The sequence below is a fragment of the Crotalus tigris genome, unplaced genomic scaffold (assembly GCF_016545835.1).
Source record: "Crotalus tigris isolate CLP2741 ecotype Arizona unplaced genomic scaffold, ASM1654583v1 scf7180000017601.7605149639:7615979, whole genome shotgun sequence".
Lineage (NCBI taxonomy): Eukaryota > Metazoa > Chordata > Lepidosauria > Squamata > Viperidae > Crotalus > Crotalus tigris.
In genome coordinates this window covers 6,083,664-6,100,575 of record NW_024096505.1, presented here as the reverse complement: position 1 = coordinate 6,100,575, position 16,912 = coordinate 6,083,664, and the positions used below count along the sequence as shown (strand labels likewise).

General features: G+C 38.1%; 2 protein-coding genes across 14 annotated transcripts in view; one reads left to right on the top strand and one right to left on the bottom strand.

The window, feature by feature from the left end:
• GART (phosphoribosylglycinamide formyltransferase, phosphoribosylglycinamide synthetase, phosphoribosylaminoimidazole synthetase) overlaps positions 1 to 11,716 on the bottom strand; it is a 44,246-nt gene extending 32,530 nt beyond the window's left edge. The window contains exons 1-4 of one of the 6 annotated variants that reach the window (XM_039318957.1): positions 11,629 to 11,685; positions 9,330 to 9,436; positions 7,439 to 7,543; positions 2,995 to 3,143 (exon numbers count right to left, since the gene is read on the bottom strand). In XM_039318957.1, the coding sequence (XP_039174891.1) occupies positions 2,995 to 3,139 (145 nt within the window). In that variant the 5' untranslated portion in view covers positions 3,140 to 3,143; positions 7,439 to 7,543; positions 9,330 to 9,436; positions 11,629 to 11,685. Of the gene's footprint in view, positions 1 to 2,994; positions 3,144 to 5,238; positions 5,369 to 7,438; positions 7,562 to 9,329; positions 9,437 to 11,628 lie in introns of those variants that run through there. The other 5 variants (XM_039318920.1, XM_039318951.1, XM_039318936.1 and 2 more) reach the window with 5 other exon arrangements.
• A 3,964-nt stretch (positions 11,717 to 15,680) lies between these two features.
• Positions 15,681 to 16,912, top strand: part of SON (SON DNA and RNA binding protein) — a 31,509-nt gene continuing 30,277 nt past the window's right edge. For 3 of the 8 annotated variants that reach the window (XR_005553600.1, XR_005553599.1, XM_039318873.1), the window contains exon 1: positions 15,681 to 16,171. Coding sequence is in view for 4 of the 8 variants with exons in the window: in XM_039318873.1 (XP_039174807.1) it covers positions 16,092 to 16,171 (80 nt within the window). In the remaining 4 variants the exon portion in view is untranslated. The remainder of the gene's footprint in view (positions 16,172 to 16,912) is intronic. The other 5 variants (XR_005553596.1, XM_039318884.1, XR_005553604.1 and 2 more) reach the window with 3 other exon arrangements.

Sequence of the window (16,912 nt, the reverse complement as noted above, 5' to 3'; positions counted from 1 at the left end):
TCCCAAACTTGACAATTTTAAGGCATGAGGACTTCAACTCCCAGAATTCCACAACCAGCAATGCTGGCTGTGGAATTCTGGGAATTGAAGTCCACATGCCTTAAAATTGTCAAGTTTGGGAAACACTGTCATAGAGTATCCCATTAAAAATAGGTAAATACTCATAATGTCACATGTTGTGGATACAGAATATGGGCTTAGCCCAGCTGCTAATGAATGTTAAGAATCATTCACTATATTTGAAGTATTAGTAAAATTTATTTAAAACACATACAACAGGAAAGCTCACTTCTAGATTAGCATTTTATTTCTCACAGTGGCCAACCAAATGACTGTTGCATTCGATAAGGAGTCAAGCTCCTTATTACTCTTTTAGAATATTTTGCATCTCATTGTTTCTGAATCTAATATTTTAAGAGAAAAAAGAAAACTTTTGTCATCTTTCTTTTCTATTTCATATATTTCAAGAATTGGCTCCTAGCAACCAAAGTTTTGGAATGCAGATCCAGATACAAATGTACTGTGTACAATAATGTAATAGATTGGAGCTAAATGTGCAACATCAATAATTTTTCATCCATCTATATTAACACATTTATGAAAGTCAATGTTTTAAACACAGAAAAACAAAAGCTCGGTCAGAGACACACAGCATGCCCTGGGAAGCAAATTTCAAATTGTTCATTGTAATCTGACAATCTGCGTAGATTCTAAGTCCAGAAAGGTCAAAACACTGATTAACCCAACTGCAGTTCTTGTAATTCAGTATGAAGCAAAAATACCAAAATTATTTCTTCATTTCAAAGGAAGGTTCAAAGAAAATTGGTATCTTTCTCTAATTTCAAGATAGGAGAAAGGCTCAGTATACACATATAGAAGAATTAACAGACTATACTTTTTAAACATGCTTTAAAAAACCCTTCTAATTATTTCCAAGTCCATTTCCCCCCAAAATCCATTCCTGATTACCAAACCATAGTCTGTTCCCTATTCAATGTTTCATCATTGTCTCCTTCACAATCTCTTTCATCAAAAACCATCCAATCAATCAATCAATCAATCATGCATAGGAACGTTTAACTATTTGGCTTTAAGAACCGTAGATCCAAATAACTATATATCCCTAATCATTTATTTTGATTCATACTTTGTCATATGTATATGTGAATACGTTTTTGTTTAGAAATCTGTAACAATATTCCCTCCCCTCCCAAGATCTGCACACTCCAACCCTTATCTTTAAGAAAGATCATTTGCAGCAGGCCATCAACAAGAGCAACCAGTGCTGCCCCATACTTTGACCCACCTGATAATCTATTTCCTCCAGAATTCTCTGGAGTTGAAGTCCAATCATCTTTTCAATATCATTATCTAAACATGGAAAGATGGTTATTAGATGGAAATTGTCCCAAACTGTCTTTCTCTCTTCAGTCTTTTTCTCATTCACTTTCCCTCTCCTCTCCTCTTCACTCCTTCAGGCAACTCCCTCCTGGATCACCTTCTGTGGCCAAGCTCAGTGTAACTCAGAGGTTACCTACCATGGAGTACAAAAGGACTGTATCCTCAGGTGCATCACTCATGCAGCCCAATAACAAGGTCTTGCTGTTGCTGTAAGTCTCTCTGGATCAGACTGAGGCAAGTTGCTAAGTCACTACCACAAGGTTGCTCTTTTTCCTAAAGCACGGCCCATGTTCATCCTGAGCATCTAAGAACACTGGCTTTATTGGGAAGCTATTTTAATTGTTGCAGACTACAGAAGATGAAGTGGAGAGATGCATAAGGCTCACAAGCTGCAAGTTTGAGACCTCCAATCTAAATGATGGTACTCCATATTTTATGACATATATTAGTCATTTTATTCTTAATGAAATCTATATTTTTGCTTTTACACATAACAATAACAACAATAATAGTAAAGTTAGAAGGGACCTTGGAGGTCATCTAGTCCAACCCCCTGCTCAGGCAGGAAACCCTATACCATTTCGGACAAATGGCTGTCCAGTCTCTTCTTAAAAACTTCCAGTGTTGGAGCATTCACCACTTCTGGAGGCAGGTTGTTCCACTGTTTAATTGGTCTAACTGTCAGGAAGTTTCTCCTTAGTTCCAGGTTGCTTCTCTCCTTGATTAGTTTCCATCTGTTGCTTCTTGTTCTGCCTTCAGGCGCTTTGGAGAATAGCTTGACTCCCTCTTCTTGGCGGCAGCCCGAGATATTGGAACACTGCTATCATGTCCCCCCTCATCCTTCTCTTCATTAAACTAGACATACCCAATTCCAGCAGCCGTTCCTTATATGCTTTAGCTTCCAGTCCCCTAATCATCTTTGTTGCTCTTCTCTGTACATTTTCTAGAGTCTCAACATCTTTTTTATATCGCGGTGACCAAAACTGTCCATCTGTTTTTTCTTTCCTAAATGTAAACCCTACATTTCATGCCACTAAATTGCAGTTTGTTGGGAAAGGCTCATGTCTGTCAAAATCCTTTTGAATGGTAAACTTATCTTCTCAATTCTCTATCTCTGTATCCCAATTATTTATAAAAATGGTGGAAAGTACTAGCCACCAGGAGAGAACCCTGAGGTAGCCTACTGGATATTTCTTTCATTAGATATACAAGTGTACCTTTGGAAAATAGAAACACATATAATTATTTCCCTTTTTAACAATTTCTGAATTTTCCACACGTCTTTTGCAATTGTCCACAAGATACAGAGTCAAAGAGGAACTTTGAATCCAAGTCTTAATGTTATTATTAATGCTAATGAATACACAGAAACAAATAATACATAGTGGGGATATGGGAAGACTGGTGGAAAAAGGAATTCAGGTTTCTGGATAAGAAAAACCTGTGCTAGCCTAGTTTTATTTTATTTTTTTATTCTTCCAGCAAATTTACAAAAGAACAATGAATGCAGGAAAGCCAAAAATTTATCAACACAAAAGATTGAAAGGGAAATTCCTAAATGCTGTATATCTAATTTCACTTTTCTATAGTTACCTGAATTAGAAATTTTCCCATCGTTGGCTGTTCCAGCATTTCCTGGAGCAACCAGTACTCGTTTCAGGTGTGGAGATTGTGCTAGTTTCCAAGCCAGTGCATGTTCTCTGCCTCCACTGCCAATTACAAGCACTTGTTCAGCCATCAGTCTGTGGAGAAGGAAATCATACAAACATTAAATGTTGCATTGAGTTACTGCTTCAAAAACGTGGTTTGTACCTTTATCACAATACTGTAAAATTTCTTTCTTCCGTTAAAAGAGAAGCCATGTTTGTATAAAACAATCCAAAACATCTGAATTTCCAATCTATCCATTCATATAGCAAATTACAACAACACTGTTAAAAACTTTATTGTGTAAGGGGAATGCTATAAGCAGTGCATCTTCTTATTCTATTTTAGTGCAGTATTTAATGTGCATACATTCCAACTTAAAAAAAATCCATAGAGTTAATTGGGGCTAAACCTCAGGAAACATATTTTGGATTTCAGCCTGAGCCATGCACAGGAAAAATAGGAACCCCAATCTTTCCTGGATAGGACATGGAGTTAGTTTCATCCCATTTACTTCTAATCAGCCAAACTGCACAGCCACCCACTTATTTCAGGTATATTTTGTCTCTTTTTCCTTAGCAAAACTACAAAGAATTAAAACTGGTGGATCATCTTATTTGTGGGGTCTCTATTTAGAGTAGGGTTTTTGACTGTTGAAGTCCATCTTAAAGTTGTCAAGTTTGAAAAACCCAAATTTAGAGTAACTCAGTTACTCAGTTTTGGCTGCACGTGATGTCAGAGGCATAGGTTTCTTCATGAACATAACGGCTAGGCCAGTGGTGGCGAACCTATGGCACGCATGCCAGAGGCGGCACTCAGAGCCCTCTCTGTGGGCACGCACGCCACCATTGCCAGCAGTTTGCGCAGGTCCATTAGGCCGCCGCCACTGCCCAGAACGGCAGTCCCACCAGGCATAAAGGGGGCGAAGTGGACAGCTAGCAAGCTCGAATAGAGGTCGTAGAGCATGCCCACACCCAGCAGGCCACCCCGAGCAGGGAAAGCTGGATCCCCATCGGCACCATGGCCCTCCAGTCCCAGCTATGATTGCATGCCTCCCCCCCATCTATGCTGGGCCTCCTGCCCACCGCCCTACCCACCAGAGACCCCCTGGATCTCCCTCAACCCTGCCCGGCCCCCACAGGCCTTCACCCCATGAGCAACATCAAGGTGGTCATGCCCACCCCAGCCACTCCCACCCAGTCTGCCATGACAACCGCAGCCCTGTCCACCCAGTGGGCCATGCCCACTCAGTGGGCCATGCCCCCCCAAGGGCACCACAATACTGATGCGGTCCTGGCACTTTGCAATAAATATGTGGGTTTTGGGTTGCAGTTTGGGCACTTGGTCTCTAAAAGGTTCGCCATCACTGGGCTAGGCAAAGGAAATTTCCTCTTCTGTGTAATATAACTTTCTTTTTCAGTTAAATGGAAGGTAGAACCAAATGCTTCCAGCTGCTATATTGGCAATTACTGAACACTGATCACAACTAACAATAATAGCAAAAGACAGCTTGCCCTGGATTTCCCCAATTATATTCCTGTAACAACATTATGAAACAATTTGGACTAAGACAATGATTGCCTGGCTCAAAGTTCCCCCGGGAGTTCCATGTATGAATGGGGATGTAAATCTGACTTTCTCTAGCTCAAGACCAATCTTTATATATCAAAGAATATTCACTCCTAGAATTAACCAATCCCAAACAAACAAACATCACTTGTGCATTTTGAAGAGACATTTTGTAATAGAGAAATATTTTATACCTGTAATACTTTAAGTATGTATGATTACCAATATAATTGTTTATGCAGTTGAAATACTTGTTATGATTTAAAAAAATATATACAACGTAAGACTGACAAGACTGATAAAGTGCCTTTGCAGATATGGAAGCTTTTATATACTGAATGCTGCCAGGAAAATAGCTTGCTATTTAGTTAAAAATTGCACTCAGCAAAGCTGAACCTCTGTTGCAATCTTTGCAAATATGCATTTGCCCTTCTCCTCCCCCTGTGATGTCATCCTTATTCAGGTCATTTCCCTCTCCCTTGTCAATGTAAACAATTCCTCCTATTGCAAAGTATAGATAAAAGCAAATCTTGCTTTTAAAACCTGGGGGGGGGGGAGAGAAAGAGGCCCATGTAAAATGTAATGTCAAATGGCCACGGGACTGGCGAAGAAGATACCCACTTAAATAAGAGCCTTCTCTAAAGCAGAACTTTCTTTGGTAGTAAGCATACATTCCCATTCCGAGGCAGAGCGCTGTCATGGATTAAGCAGACTTTGTTGGTTCACCTAAATTTTGCCCATTAAGACATATATATTATTCCTCAGGGGCTAAGAGTGGAAAGAAGAGAAGGAAAAAAAATCATAGCCCTTCTGCTGCAACAGTTTTTACTTCTATCCAGAGGAAATTTAAACAAACTCTATAGAATGGCGAAGCTCATTAACTCAGAAAACAGCAATGAAACATTTTAGTCTATACAGGTAGTTCTCAACTTACAACCAGTCGTTTAGTGACTATTCAAAGTTATGACAAACCCCCCCAAAGCTACTTACAACCTGGTTCTGGAGTTCCAATGACTGCAGAAACCACTGCAGCTGCATGATGCCATTTTGGGTGCTTAGCACCTAGCTCACCTTTATGGCTGGTTACCAGCAAAAATTGACCATAGGAGTACATTGATTCGCTTAATGACTGCAGCATTTGATTAATGACTGCAGCACAACTGTCATAAAACTGGGTTCGGTCATGTGGGTGCCTCACTTTATTAACGTCATGATTTACAGTGGAAATTATAAGCTTCATTATATACCTCTGTGGCAAGGACTACCTGTACATGTGTGCAGCTATCTGAAAATAAATTTGACTTAATAAAGGAATTTGTTTTCAAGAAGGCATGAATAAGATTAGACTGCATAACTACCAGAAATATTTTTTTTTAAAATCTAAATTATGATATGTAGAGCTACATAGCCGTGTTTCCCCGAAAATAAGACCCGATTTTATATATTTTTTGCCTCCAAAAGAGGCATTAGGTCTTATTTTTCAGGGAATGTCTTATTTTTTACACTGTCTCACCTTGTGGCGGTGGCACCAACAGTTCCATCCAGCAGGAACCTGCGGGGCCACCGGTGGCCCACTTATTCTGTGGCTACTTTCCGCCACTCGTGTGTCACCCCTGGCCTCCGTTTCGCCGGCAGAGGCCTTCAGGAAAGACTTTTGAAGCTGAAAACGAAGCCCTGGGTTGATGTGCACGAGTGGCAGCAAGCGGCCGTAGAAATGGGCTGGTGGCAGCCACGCAGGTTCCTGCTGGATGGGGCTGTTGGTGCTGCCGCCGCAAAGTGAAACAGATGTTGGGGTGTGGGAGGTCTGGCTGCGGGGGCCTTGAGGTAAGTGGATGCGGGACGTATGGGGAAATTCCACCACCTTCCTAATCTGCCTTGCTTCACCTTGTGGCAGTGGCACTGCAAACAACCAGATGGAATGGGCGGGCGGCCAGCTGCGCAGGCTCTTAATTAGAGCTTATTGGGGGGGGTACGGCTTATATTAGGTGCATGCGTTTCTTTTTGATATTCTTAATTTGTACAACTGCCCTTTGCTACCCACTTGATCACCTTTAAAGCTTAGATTAAAAAAACTTTTGATACAGAATTCATAAAAACTAATCTGCTTTGCAAAGATGAAAAATAAAGTAAATGAAATTCTAATATATACATTTGCCTAGAAATTAGCTGCACAATTTAAGACAATACAGTGCTGAATTGACATATATGGAATTATATTATGAGCTTACAAATCCTATGCATAGTTCAGACTAAATCCTATAGAATTTTGTTGATTTTATTTCTCAAGTAATCCAGCTTCAGACTTGTCATTCGATGTACATGAAACCCAACTGAGCATTCTGGATTGTACCAAAGAAGTGGGCTCACACATCATAATAAAGTATGATTTTTTAGTGGTTGTTTGCTGATTAAACCACAATAGTTGGTGGCCACATTGTGATAACTTAAAATTACTTGCAATTGCACACTGTCAAGAAAGTTTGTCTTATTTAATTGTTGTGAAGACTTTAATTTGGAGCGATTCAAATGGGAGGGCAGAGAGAGAACTGTCTATAATTAAAATGCAGCAAAAAATTACTGATGTGGAAAGAAATTCTTTAATTTGATTAGAGAAATTACATGTACTAATTTCTCATTTAGAATTTGTATTTAGTAACAAATACATCTTTTTTGAAAAGATCTGTGGTGTTAAAGAAGTAAAGGTATTTACAGTTATAATACAATATCCAACCCTTCAAAGATAGTGCTAGTTATAATGATCAAAGAAGTCATTCCCTTGGAACCGATGCTAAGAGCTAACAATGACAAACAGTGTACTTACTGTGATAGCAGCAATTTGCAAAGAGGGATATCAAATTCCAAAAAGGCAGGAAAAAAAGGAAAGAAATAGAGAGGTGCCTTCAGCTAAAAGATAATCAGGTCCATACTGACGATGTTAGGCATGTAACCAATGAAAAGAAGAGTTAAGTTCAGCGTCAAAAGAAAGGGCGGTTACAACTGATAATTTATATGCATTTTCCAAATAAATTTATCTATAGTAGGAGAAAAAAAATACAGTTAACTGCCATGACAATTGTTCCCCATATCCAAATGCTCAGTATTTTAAACAACATTCTATGCTATTCTGAAAACTGAGAAAGTTTTCAAATATAGCACAGTATGGAAGATAAAATGGAGATTTACAGTTCAAAGAAAAAGCAGAAAATCCCACTAGATGTGCCAGTTTTTTTTATAATATTTTATTAATTTTCCAGTTTTACTTTTGAATATTTAAAAAGCAACGTGGTGACTGGATTAATCAATAGCTCAATGTCTTTCTTGCAAGAACTTTTTGGATTCTGGCCGTATTTAAATATTTGTGTTTAGCATTTGATAGCTTTTGAGCCCAGACTAGATCATCCAGATACTAAGTACTGTAGTTACTAGTTAAAAGTTGGATGGAAAACTATCAGGGAATCCCAGGTGGTAGGCTAAACTAGAAAGCTGAAAAACAACCTAGAAAAAGGCAAAACATTTTTGTCCAGATTTCTTAAACCAGCAAAATCCATGCCTGGAATTTATCTATATTACTTGTTTGACCTTGTTGCAAATAACTTATGCAAACACCTATTCTCCTAATGTTATTTATCTATCTGTGAGGCAAGGACAATTACAATTCCCCTCGACACTGAATTGTGTTATACATCAACATTTAAATTCATGGGTCTTATTTTAACATTTAGAATTTGCTTTGAATATTCCTCCTTTCCCATTACTTCTTTGACCTTAAACTAGTGAGAAAGTACTGGCAAACTGGAGATGCTTAGCTGTTTTTTTCTTGTTTTTGATGATTTTTCACTATATACATAACAACTGTACACCAGTGATAATCATACAATATATTTTTAAAACCTATATTCTTCAGCACCAACAGATGCTTATGTGTTCTTACTGGACTTTTCAAAAAACCAGCAAAAGTGTAAACTAACATTTTACATTGTAAGTTGGAACTCATTGGACTCCACTGAAAAGAAGCAACAAAAACTAAACACACCAGATTCTGCTGTAGGGTGAAGTGCCAACACAAGTGACCTGCATAAAAATGCAATGTAAGCATGTTTGTCCACATGTAGCTATATGAATTAAAGCAAGTGAAATAGCAATGGCAGTAAGACTTTCAACTGTCTTACAAATGCAGTACTGCAAACAGCCCTGAACAATATTACCAGAAATAATAAAACATATATGAGCTTTTCAACCCTGCCTACTATTTTATATGCTATGTATTGGAATGTGATATTAAACAGCAATCCTACATTATAGATGTCTTCTAAACAATTGCTCTGGGGAAAAAAAACCCTCAGCAATGTTTAAAAGGGGCTCTACAGGTAGTCCTCGGTTAACAATCATTTATTCAGCAACCACTCATAAGTATGACAGTGATGGACAAGGGCGACTTATTGCCAGTCCTTGAAGTTGCAGGTGTCATAGGGTCCCTGCTATGTGTTGTGATCATAATTCAGATGCTTGGCAATTGGCTTGCAATTATGATGGTTGCAGTATACTATAGACATGTGATTTCCATTTGCCACCTTGCCTGCTGGGTTCCCACTAGCAAGAAGTCGCAAATTGCTCCTGCTCTATTCCCCCCAAGAGGAGCATCCAAGTGGCATGGGGATCTTGTACTCCATGGTGCCTGTCCATGGCACCTGCCTGCACTCTGTAGTGCTTACCTGTAGCACCCACCATCCGTAGCTCTCACTTGATGGCCTGCTTGCCTGGGTTGAGCTTCAGCACCCCGTGTCACATAAGGTCCTTACAATGACCTGCACAGTCCTCCCTTAATGGCGTCAAAAAGGAACTGCCATCAGTAATGCAATCACATGACATCACTTTATGAAGAGCATCTAGAAGCTGCAATTAATGCAAAATGCATCCATGTGGGATTTATGGGTCCTCCCTGATTAGGGCATTTGACAACTCTGTCCCATGAGATACACTGGTTGTCAGTATACTTCTGGGTTCAATCCAAGGTGTAGGTAATGATCTATAAACCTCCATATAACATGGGACCAGATTACTTGAGGGACCTCTTCTCCCTGGTTACATCTAGAAATCTCATCAAATCCGGCAGAAGAGGCATGTTACTTGTCCCATTTATTAGGGTGTCATCAGGCCTGAGGACCCAGTAGCAATATGAAGTTGTTCATTGGTTTTGCTGAAAGTTTTGAATGCTTTTGGTAACTTGGCTGTTGAATATGTTACAGTTTTATGTTTTGTTTATTTGCAATTAGTTGTTTCTGATGCTGCCAAGGGTTAAGCATGTGAGATGAGCAGGTATATAAATTGTATAAGCAAATAAATAAAATAACTTGACAAAAGACAAATCAATTGGAGTTGAGGTGCAATAAGAGAATGAAACTCAAGCTAAAGGAATATAAAGGAATCTGCAATTCTTTCTTAATACTAAAAAGAGCTTTTCAGATTGACAAAACTTTCTTTGATAGCAGCAACATAAATTGTCACCAAGATGCAATAATGTTTTCATTTTTAAATAATGCAAATAATTTGTCATTCTTTCTTTAATTATACTCCAAATAGTAATAGTAATCTTTGGGATACTGGAAATATTAGACATTGCTTGGTTGAAAAATACTAAAACCAGCAATGCAATCCATGGTGTTTGAAATAACTTCAGGGATGCAAAATAAAAGCAAACAAACAAAGAACACCCAGTAATTGCACACTGAAATCACATTTTGCCTGCCATTCACCACAAATATGACCTAGAAAAATCTCTATAATTATGAAATTGTTTTTTCATTTAACTGATCTTCTATTTTTTAAAAATTCTTTATAACATGACAAAACAGTACTGTAATATGCACATCTAACAGTCATTCTATGAATTTTTCTGAAAATATCTGGTAGTATTTACTTTAATATCACGTCCTTGAATACAATGCTGAAAGGCCAACATACAAGTTTTCTAAAACTATAGTATCCATTTGTGCTGTAACAAACTGAAGTAGCCCCGGATGATTATGACTTTTTAAGAAAATACATATATTAACAGCCTAATATGAAAATTAGACAAATTTATTTTCAATAAATGCAAACAATCCTAAAACAAAACTGTTTCAAAATTAACATGGTTTTTGCATAGCAGAATGCAGAAAAATAAGACATTACTGAATTCACTCTTGATTCACACAGAGTTCCTGCCTGCCTACTGCTTACCTATTTATATTTTAGTAATCTAGCATTATATAGAATGATTATTAAATATGTACTGATATTTTACATCTTTCTAACACACATTAGGAATGTGCTCCGACGATTTTCAGCTACTCATGTTTATTGGGAATTCTAAGAATTAGACCCAATGTACTCTGGATAGTAAGGGAGGAAAGTCTGATTTATATGGAAAAAGAAAACAGGTTTCCACATGAGACAACTGTAACAGTTGTCTCATGTGAAACTGACAACAGTTTCCAGACAACTGTAGTTATGGCATTTCGTTAATTTTTTTTTGCTATTTCCATTTTATATCATTGCTTATTATTCAGAGGATCCCAGAGCATTATCACGTCACACTTATACAGCATATCCACCCTAAATTTCTCGATATTTTGTAAAAATATAAAGTCATGACTCTTCACGAGCAGCAGACATGTATACAACATTAATGGAATAATTTTAGTTTTGCAAAACTGTATACAAATATTTCAAATTCCTGTAAAATTCAATAGGTTAATGAATATGCCGAACATTGTCGTAAAAAAATACACAAGGAACACACGAAAAACACAACCATTTATATGAAGAAATTGAAAAAAAAAGCCTACTCGAAACTGGAGAAAAAACAGCAAGAAAGCAATTTGCAAACGCTTACCACGAGGTCAAAAATTAGTCTACTATCTCATTAAGCAGACAAAACAGACTATTACGTATTTTTTAAAAAGCACACCATAATAATGTGCTAGTTTTCTTTTTTCTTTTCTTTCTCCGAAATATATACTGAAAACTTACTTTTGGGCGGACAACTTTTAAACAGCAAGCATACACTTTCCCACCAGCGTATGCTAAAAACTACTTCTCCCAGAATGCTGCTGTTTCAGCGATCTTTAACCCTTCTCAGGGAAGGAGAAATAGAACTGATTTCATAATGGCAGAGGGATTTATTCATGGTCATAGCCTAAAAAACTGAAGTTGAATCTAATATAAACATTTAGATTAAACAACATTAATTACACAACAAGCTAGTGCTTACAAGCGTATTTGCATCGGTGCATACTTGCTGTATAGAAAACTTTTGAGGTAGCAAAAGTAGCAATAGCAATAGCACTTAGACTTATATTCGGCTTCACATTGTTTTGCAGCCCTCCCTAAGCGGTTTAGAGTCAGCACATCGTCCCCAATAATCTGGCTCATTTTACCGACCTCGGAAGGATGGAAGGAACATGCTATATCATTAGAAATCATATTTCAAAACTGCATTGCATAGTTAGTCTGTATGATTTAATGCAGTATTTTTCACTTAAACTTTGGTTGGAACATTAATTCTCTTGTATTTTTTTAATTATATAATTATAATTTATATAAATGCAAAGAGCCCAGAAAGTTGCCTTAAACCATAAACAAGTTTATAAATGCTTCTCCATTTGCAGTTGTTTCCAGTCTGTTTCCAGGCTCAGTTCAATCTTTAAAAGAGGGAATAGTACAATAGCAGAAAGCTTGTGCGCACATGTATGCATGTGCACGTGCACATACACATACAAAAACACCCAAGAGCTCACCAAGTGCTATATAAAATTGTTAAAATATTATTAATGTATTGACCAAAAATTTGAGAAGTAAAAAGTTTTATTGTTACTTATAAAATCATAAAGGCAGGATAAAATAACCATTGCTTTATTGGAACATGTCTATTTTTAGATTTTAATCCATAATATCTTATCTTTATATTTTAACAACTCAAGGCAGCAAATATAATACATCTTATTCTCCCCACAATTACAACCCTGTGAGCTGGCTTGAACCAAGAGAGCATAATTACCTCAAAATCATCCTACCAGCTTTCATGCCTAAGGAGGACTAGAACTTTCAATATCTTGTTTTTTAGTTTAGTATTTGTGACATATATTGTACCTGTATCAGGCACATGGAAATTGTTTATCTTAAATTTTAAACCTGCTTTCCTCCTAATATGCTAATAATAATCCGTATTATTATTTTAAAGCTGTAGCCATATAATTTGAGGATCATTCTACTACTGTATGTGGAAAATCTACCATTCTGGGAAAGTAGGTAACCCAGAAGATTTTCACATAGACCATGCCAATTTGGCAGTTCAGCTGTCCTCCTATAATTCTGCAGAAAACAGCATTTTTTCAAAGTAATCTTTTGGGGTACCTTTTTTGGCTTTTAACACAATTTGGTGTTTGGTTTCTAATTTTCTAAAACCCTTCTGAATAGAATAGGAATAGAATAGAAAAGGCTTTATTGGCCAAGTGTGATTGGACAAACAAGGAATTTATTTCCGGTGCCTAAGTTCTCAGTGTATATATAAACAACAAAGTTATATAATAAGTGTACATACAAACCTACAAATAACATGTATATACAAACAACAAACAAGGTAATATAAAATACCAATAGGAGAAGGTAGTAAAAAAGATGAGAAGAATATAGCCATACTATATAGGTAAATATCCTTAGGCATAAGACAGTACTGTGACAAGTAGGTGTTCAGCAGAGTGATGGCATAAGGAAAAAAAAAAGGCCTTTGTGTCTAATTGTTTTGCCACGCAATGCTCTGTAGCAGCATCCTGAGAGAGGAAAGAGTTTATGTCCAGGATATGAGTGGTCTGTAGGTGCTTTCTCACCTTTCTTTCTGACCTATGCAGTATACAGGTCCTGAATGGAAGGTGGGCTGGTTGCAATTTTTTGCTGCAATCCTAACTATCAGTTGAAGTCCGTACCTGTCCTTTTTGGTTGCTGTAACAAACTAGTGTTGAAGGAAAAATCTTCATCAGGATCCAGTCCAAGCCGAGAATAAACAACATGGCAACTGCTTTAGAAAGAAGGTTGTAGTTTATTGAAGAGAGCCAGACAAAAAGATGGCTCTGGAAAAAAAGAGAGAGCACATGTAGTAGGGAGTGGGTTTTATACCTTCTTGGACTTTTGTTTGGAGTTGTTCCTGTGGCATGAACTTTGACCTGAGTCTGGGTGTGCCTTTCTGGTATTCTTATGGTGGTGGGTTAATCCTATTATGTCATGTCTTAGAGTTTGGGTGGGGTATGCAGTTTTTAAGGGTCTTTGTCTTCCTGATCTCTTCAGCTTCTAGCTGAAGGGCTCCAACCTTCCAGAATGGATTATTACATCAAATATTTCTTTCTCTGGATTGTTCCCACACTAGACAGTTATAGAAGTACAAATGACAGACTCAATAATTCTTCTGTAGAACTTTATCAACAGCTCCTGGATAGTCTGAACTTTCTGAGTTGATGCAGAAGAACGTTCTTTTTAATGATGGTTCTAATGTTAGGTGTCCATTTTAAGTCCTGAAACTTAAACATACTTAAAACTCTCTACAGTTTTAAGTGTGTTCAGCTCCAGATTGTTCAGGCTGCACCATAGCTGGAACAGCCACAATTTTACCTTGGATATATTATTTTTAAAGATAAATTTTAGTTATTTCTTACAGTTTTCATATTTATGAATATAATAATCTAAGCTTATTATGGGTTGTCAGCCAAAAATATGTCTTTGCTGAAGCAAGACAGGTTACCTAATATAACATTCTATCAGTGATCAAGAATTAAGAAAGTTCTTAAACATGAACAGGGAATTAATACTTTCTAGTTTTATTCTTCTGAAGGTGTTATTCAATATATATTTCCACTGCTTCAGACTAGAAATCATTGGTAGTCTTTTTCTCTATGAAGTTTTCCAATCTCGTTTTGAAATCATTGAAACTGGTAGCCATAATTAATGGTGCCAAATTCCTGTTTAACTACATTATAGTAACAGGATGCAGATGTTTTGGATTCAATTTGAGACAGCTCTTTGGAACATGCAAAAGTGAAAACGCACCTATATGCAACATATTAAAGCAGTTTCAAGCACACTTGGAGGATAGTTGTTTTGATGAGTCATACAAGGGTACTGCATTGGGGCTAACATTCCAAAGCAACTTTCCAAAATGAATCTGAAGCATTGCAGAATGGTGTAAATATTATGTACAGTGGTTTTTATAGCTTCTTCGTAAGTGTCTAGGGAAACAATGGTTTGAATTAAGGATTTTTGGCATGCTCAACGTTGTGTCCTGTTTTCTCTTACCAGATATTAAGGCTTTCTTATCCCTCTCCCTTGAATTATAGCTTCAAGTAATTATTTAATTCAATTAAAATGCTCCTGACATTTCCTTTGTATAGTTACTGAGTATTGTATGAGGCAATAGGCTAAAATAAAATGTTTTTGTGATTCATTTTGTTACGTGAAGTCAGTTTCTTCCTTAGTTCCTCACAACAAAATGTGTAGAACTCCGCGATATCGCAATTACCAATGACATTCTTCATTTGCCCTCTCCCTGGCTTATTCAGTAAAACTAACCATCTTGTGGTGCGAGCAGAGCTGATTAATTTTGCTGAACCTTTAAAATGGCGCTTTAGAGATTGCTACCGATTGACCAACTTGCTTTGAGCCTCTGTGCTAGATAGACATATTCACACTAGAGATTAAGCCGAGAAACTATGCAATTATGTAAATGCAAGGCAGATATTTTTCAGAATATGTGAAACGTCGGGCTATGTTGCAAGCTACTCTCTTGAACCTTTCCGAACAATGTTTAGGAGAGCTCCGATGCGCCTCCCGTACCACATTAACCAGTCTTTTTGTCCCTCCCAGCCATACAAGCTCCCACTTCTTCGGCAAGCCGCGCTCTCCCGACTCCCAGCGACAGGCAGTCACCTCGCCGTGAAGCGCAGCAACATGGCCGCCGTGCACAGCGAGCCAACGGTAAAACTAGGCTCTTCCACCCCCGAGAACCGCGTGATTATGAACCTTCAAGACGGGGGACTGTTTAGTTCAAGCAACGTTTAAAGCGGAGGGAGCGCCCACGAAGTGACTTCCACGATCAGAAAATTAATTTTGACCTAGGAAGTAATCGTTATAATCTTCTTTATTATGTTCTTCCTTCCTCGCGTATACTTCACACGGAACTATGACTAGCGGTTGCAGCAAATTGAAAAAAAGGCAGCAATGTCTGTGGGAAACTCGGCCGTCCGGGACTCTATGACCAAAATCGAGGGTAGAGCGTCCACACAGACGACTTCAGTCCCCACCTCCGGCCTCAAAGCAAGCAATCAGAGAAGGCAGAACGTAAAAGGAAGAGGTGGGAAAGAGCTGCATCTTCTTCCGGCGTTGCATTGTAGAGCGCAGGCGGATCTGCGTCTCGAGGAGAGAAGGGGTTTGTGCCGCGCAAGGCTGTCATGGCGACTAACATCGAGCAAATTTTTCGGTCTTTCGTCGTTACCAAGTTCCGGGAGATCCAGGAGCAGCAATTCGGCAGGTAAACCGTGAGAGGAGTGGGCTTATGTTGCTTGGGAGCAGGTAGCGTCTGGCAGCGGGTACGCGGAGTAACGGATGAAGCGGATGGAGTGGGGGAGGGGTTAGCCAAGAGACCGGAAGGGGCATTGAGGGGGACACAGCTGTGCGAGAATGGGGCCGAGGGCAGATTTAGTCGGGATATCGATTTATATTAGTCACGGAAAGAAATTGGGCCTCCAAAAACCGAAAGGGTGCGGGGGGGGGGAAGAGTCAGAAGGTTGGAAGAAGAAAAGCCGACATATGCGGCCTAGAAGTAGGTGGTAGTTGGATTGGCGTCGCAAAGAATATAAATACTTCGTTATTTGAAATTTCGGAAATCGGATCGTTGGACGTATTCAATGGGTTTTAGAGCTTGAAAGCGGATTTTAAGCCCTGGGACTATTTGAGAAGATAATTACTTATCCAGCAAAACAAAAATTTTAACTGTACATCATCTAGTCAGTGTTTTAGAAAATTGACGTGTTCAAGAAAGGCGTTATTTGATATCCTTTCCCGGGAATGAGAAAGAGAGAAGAGTTACATGGAAATGCCCTGATAAATCCACTTCACTGTTTGTAGAAAATTGTAGAATCTAACTCTTTTAAAGCATAGCTTTAAATCAATTTGCCAAGAGTGTTATTGCAAATACGAATTTTTTTTTTAAATGTAATTATTTTAAAGTAAAATTAAACATTTTAATAATGGTTGTGAAACTAATACGGTG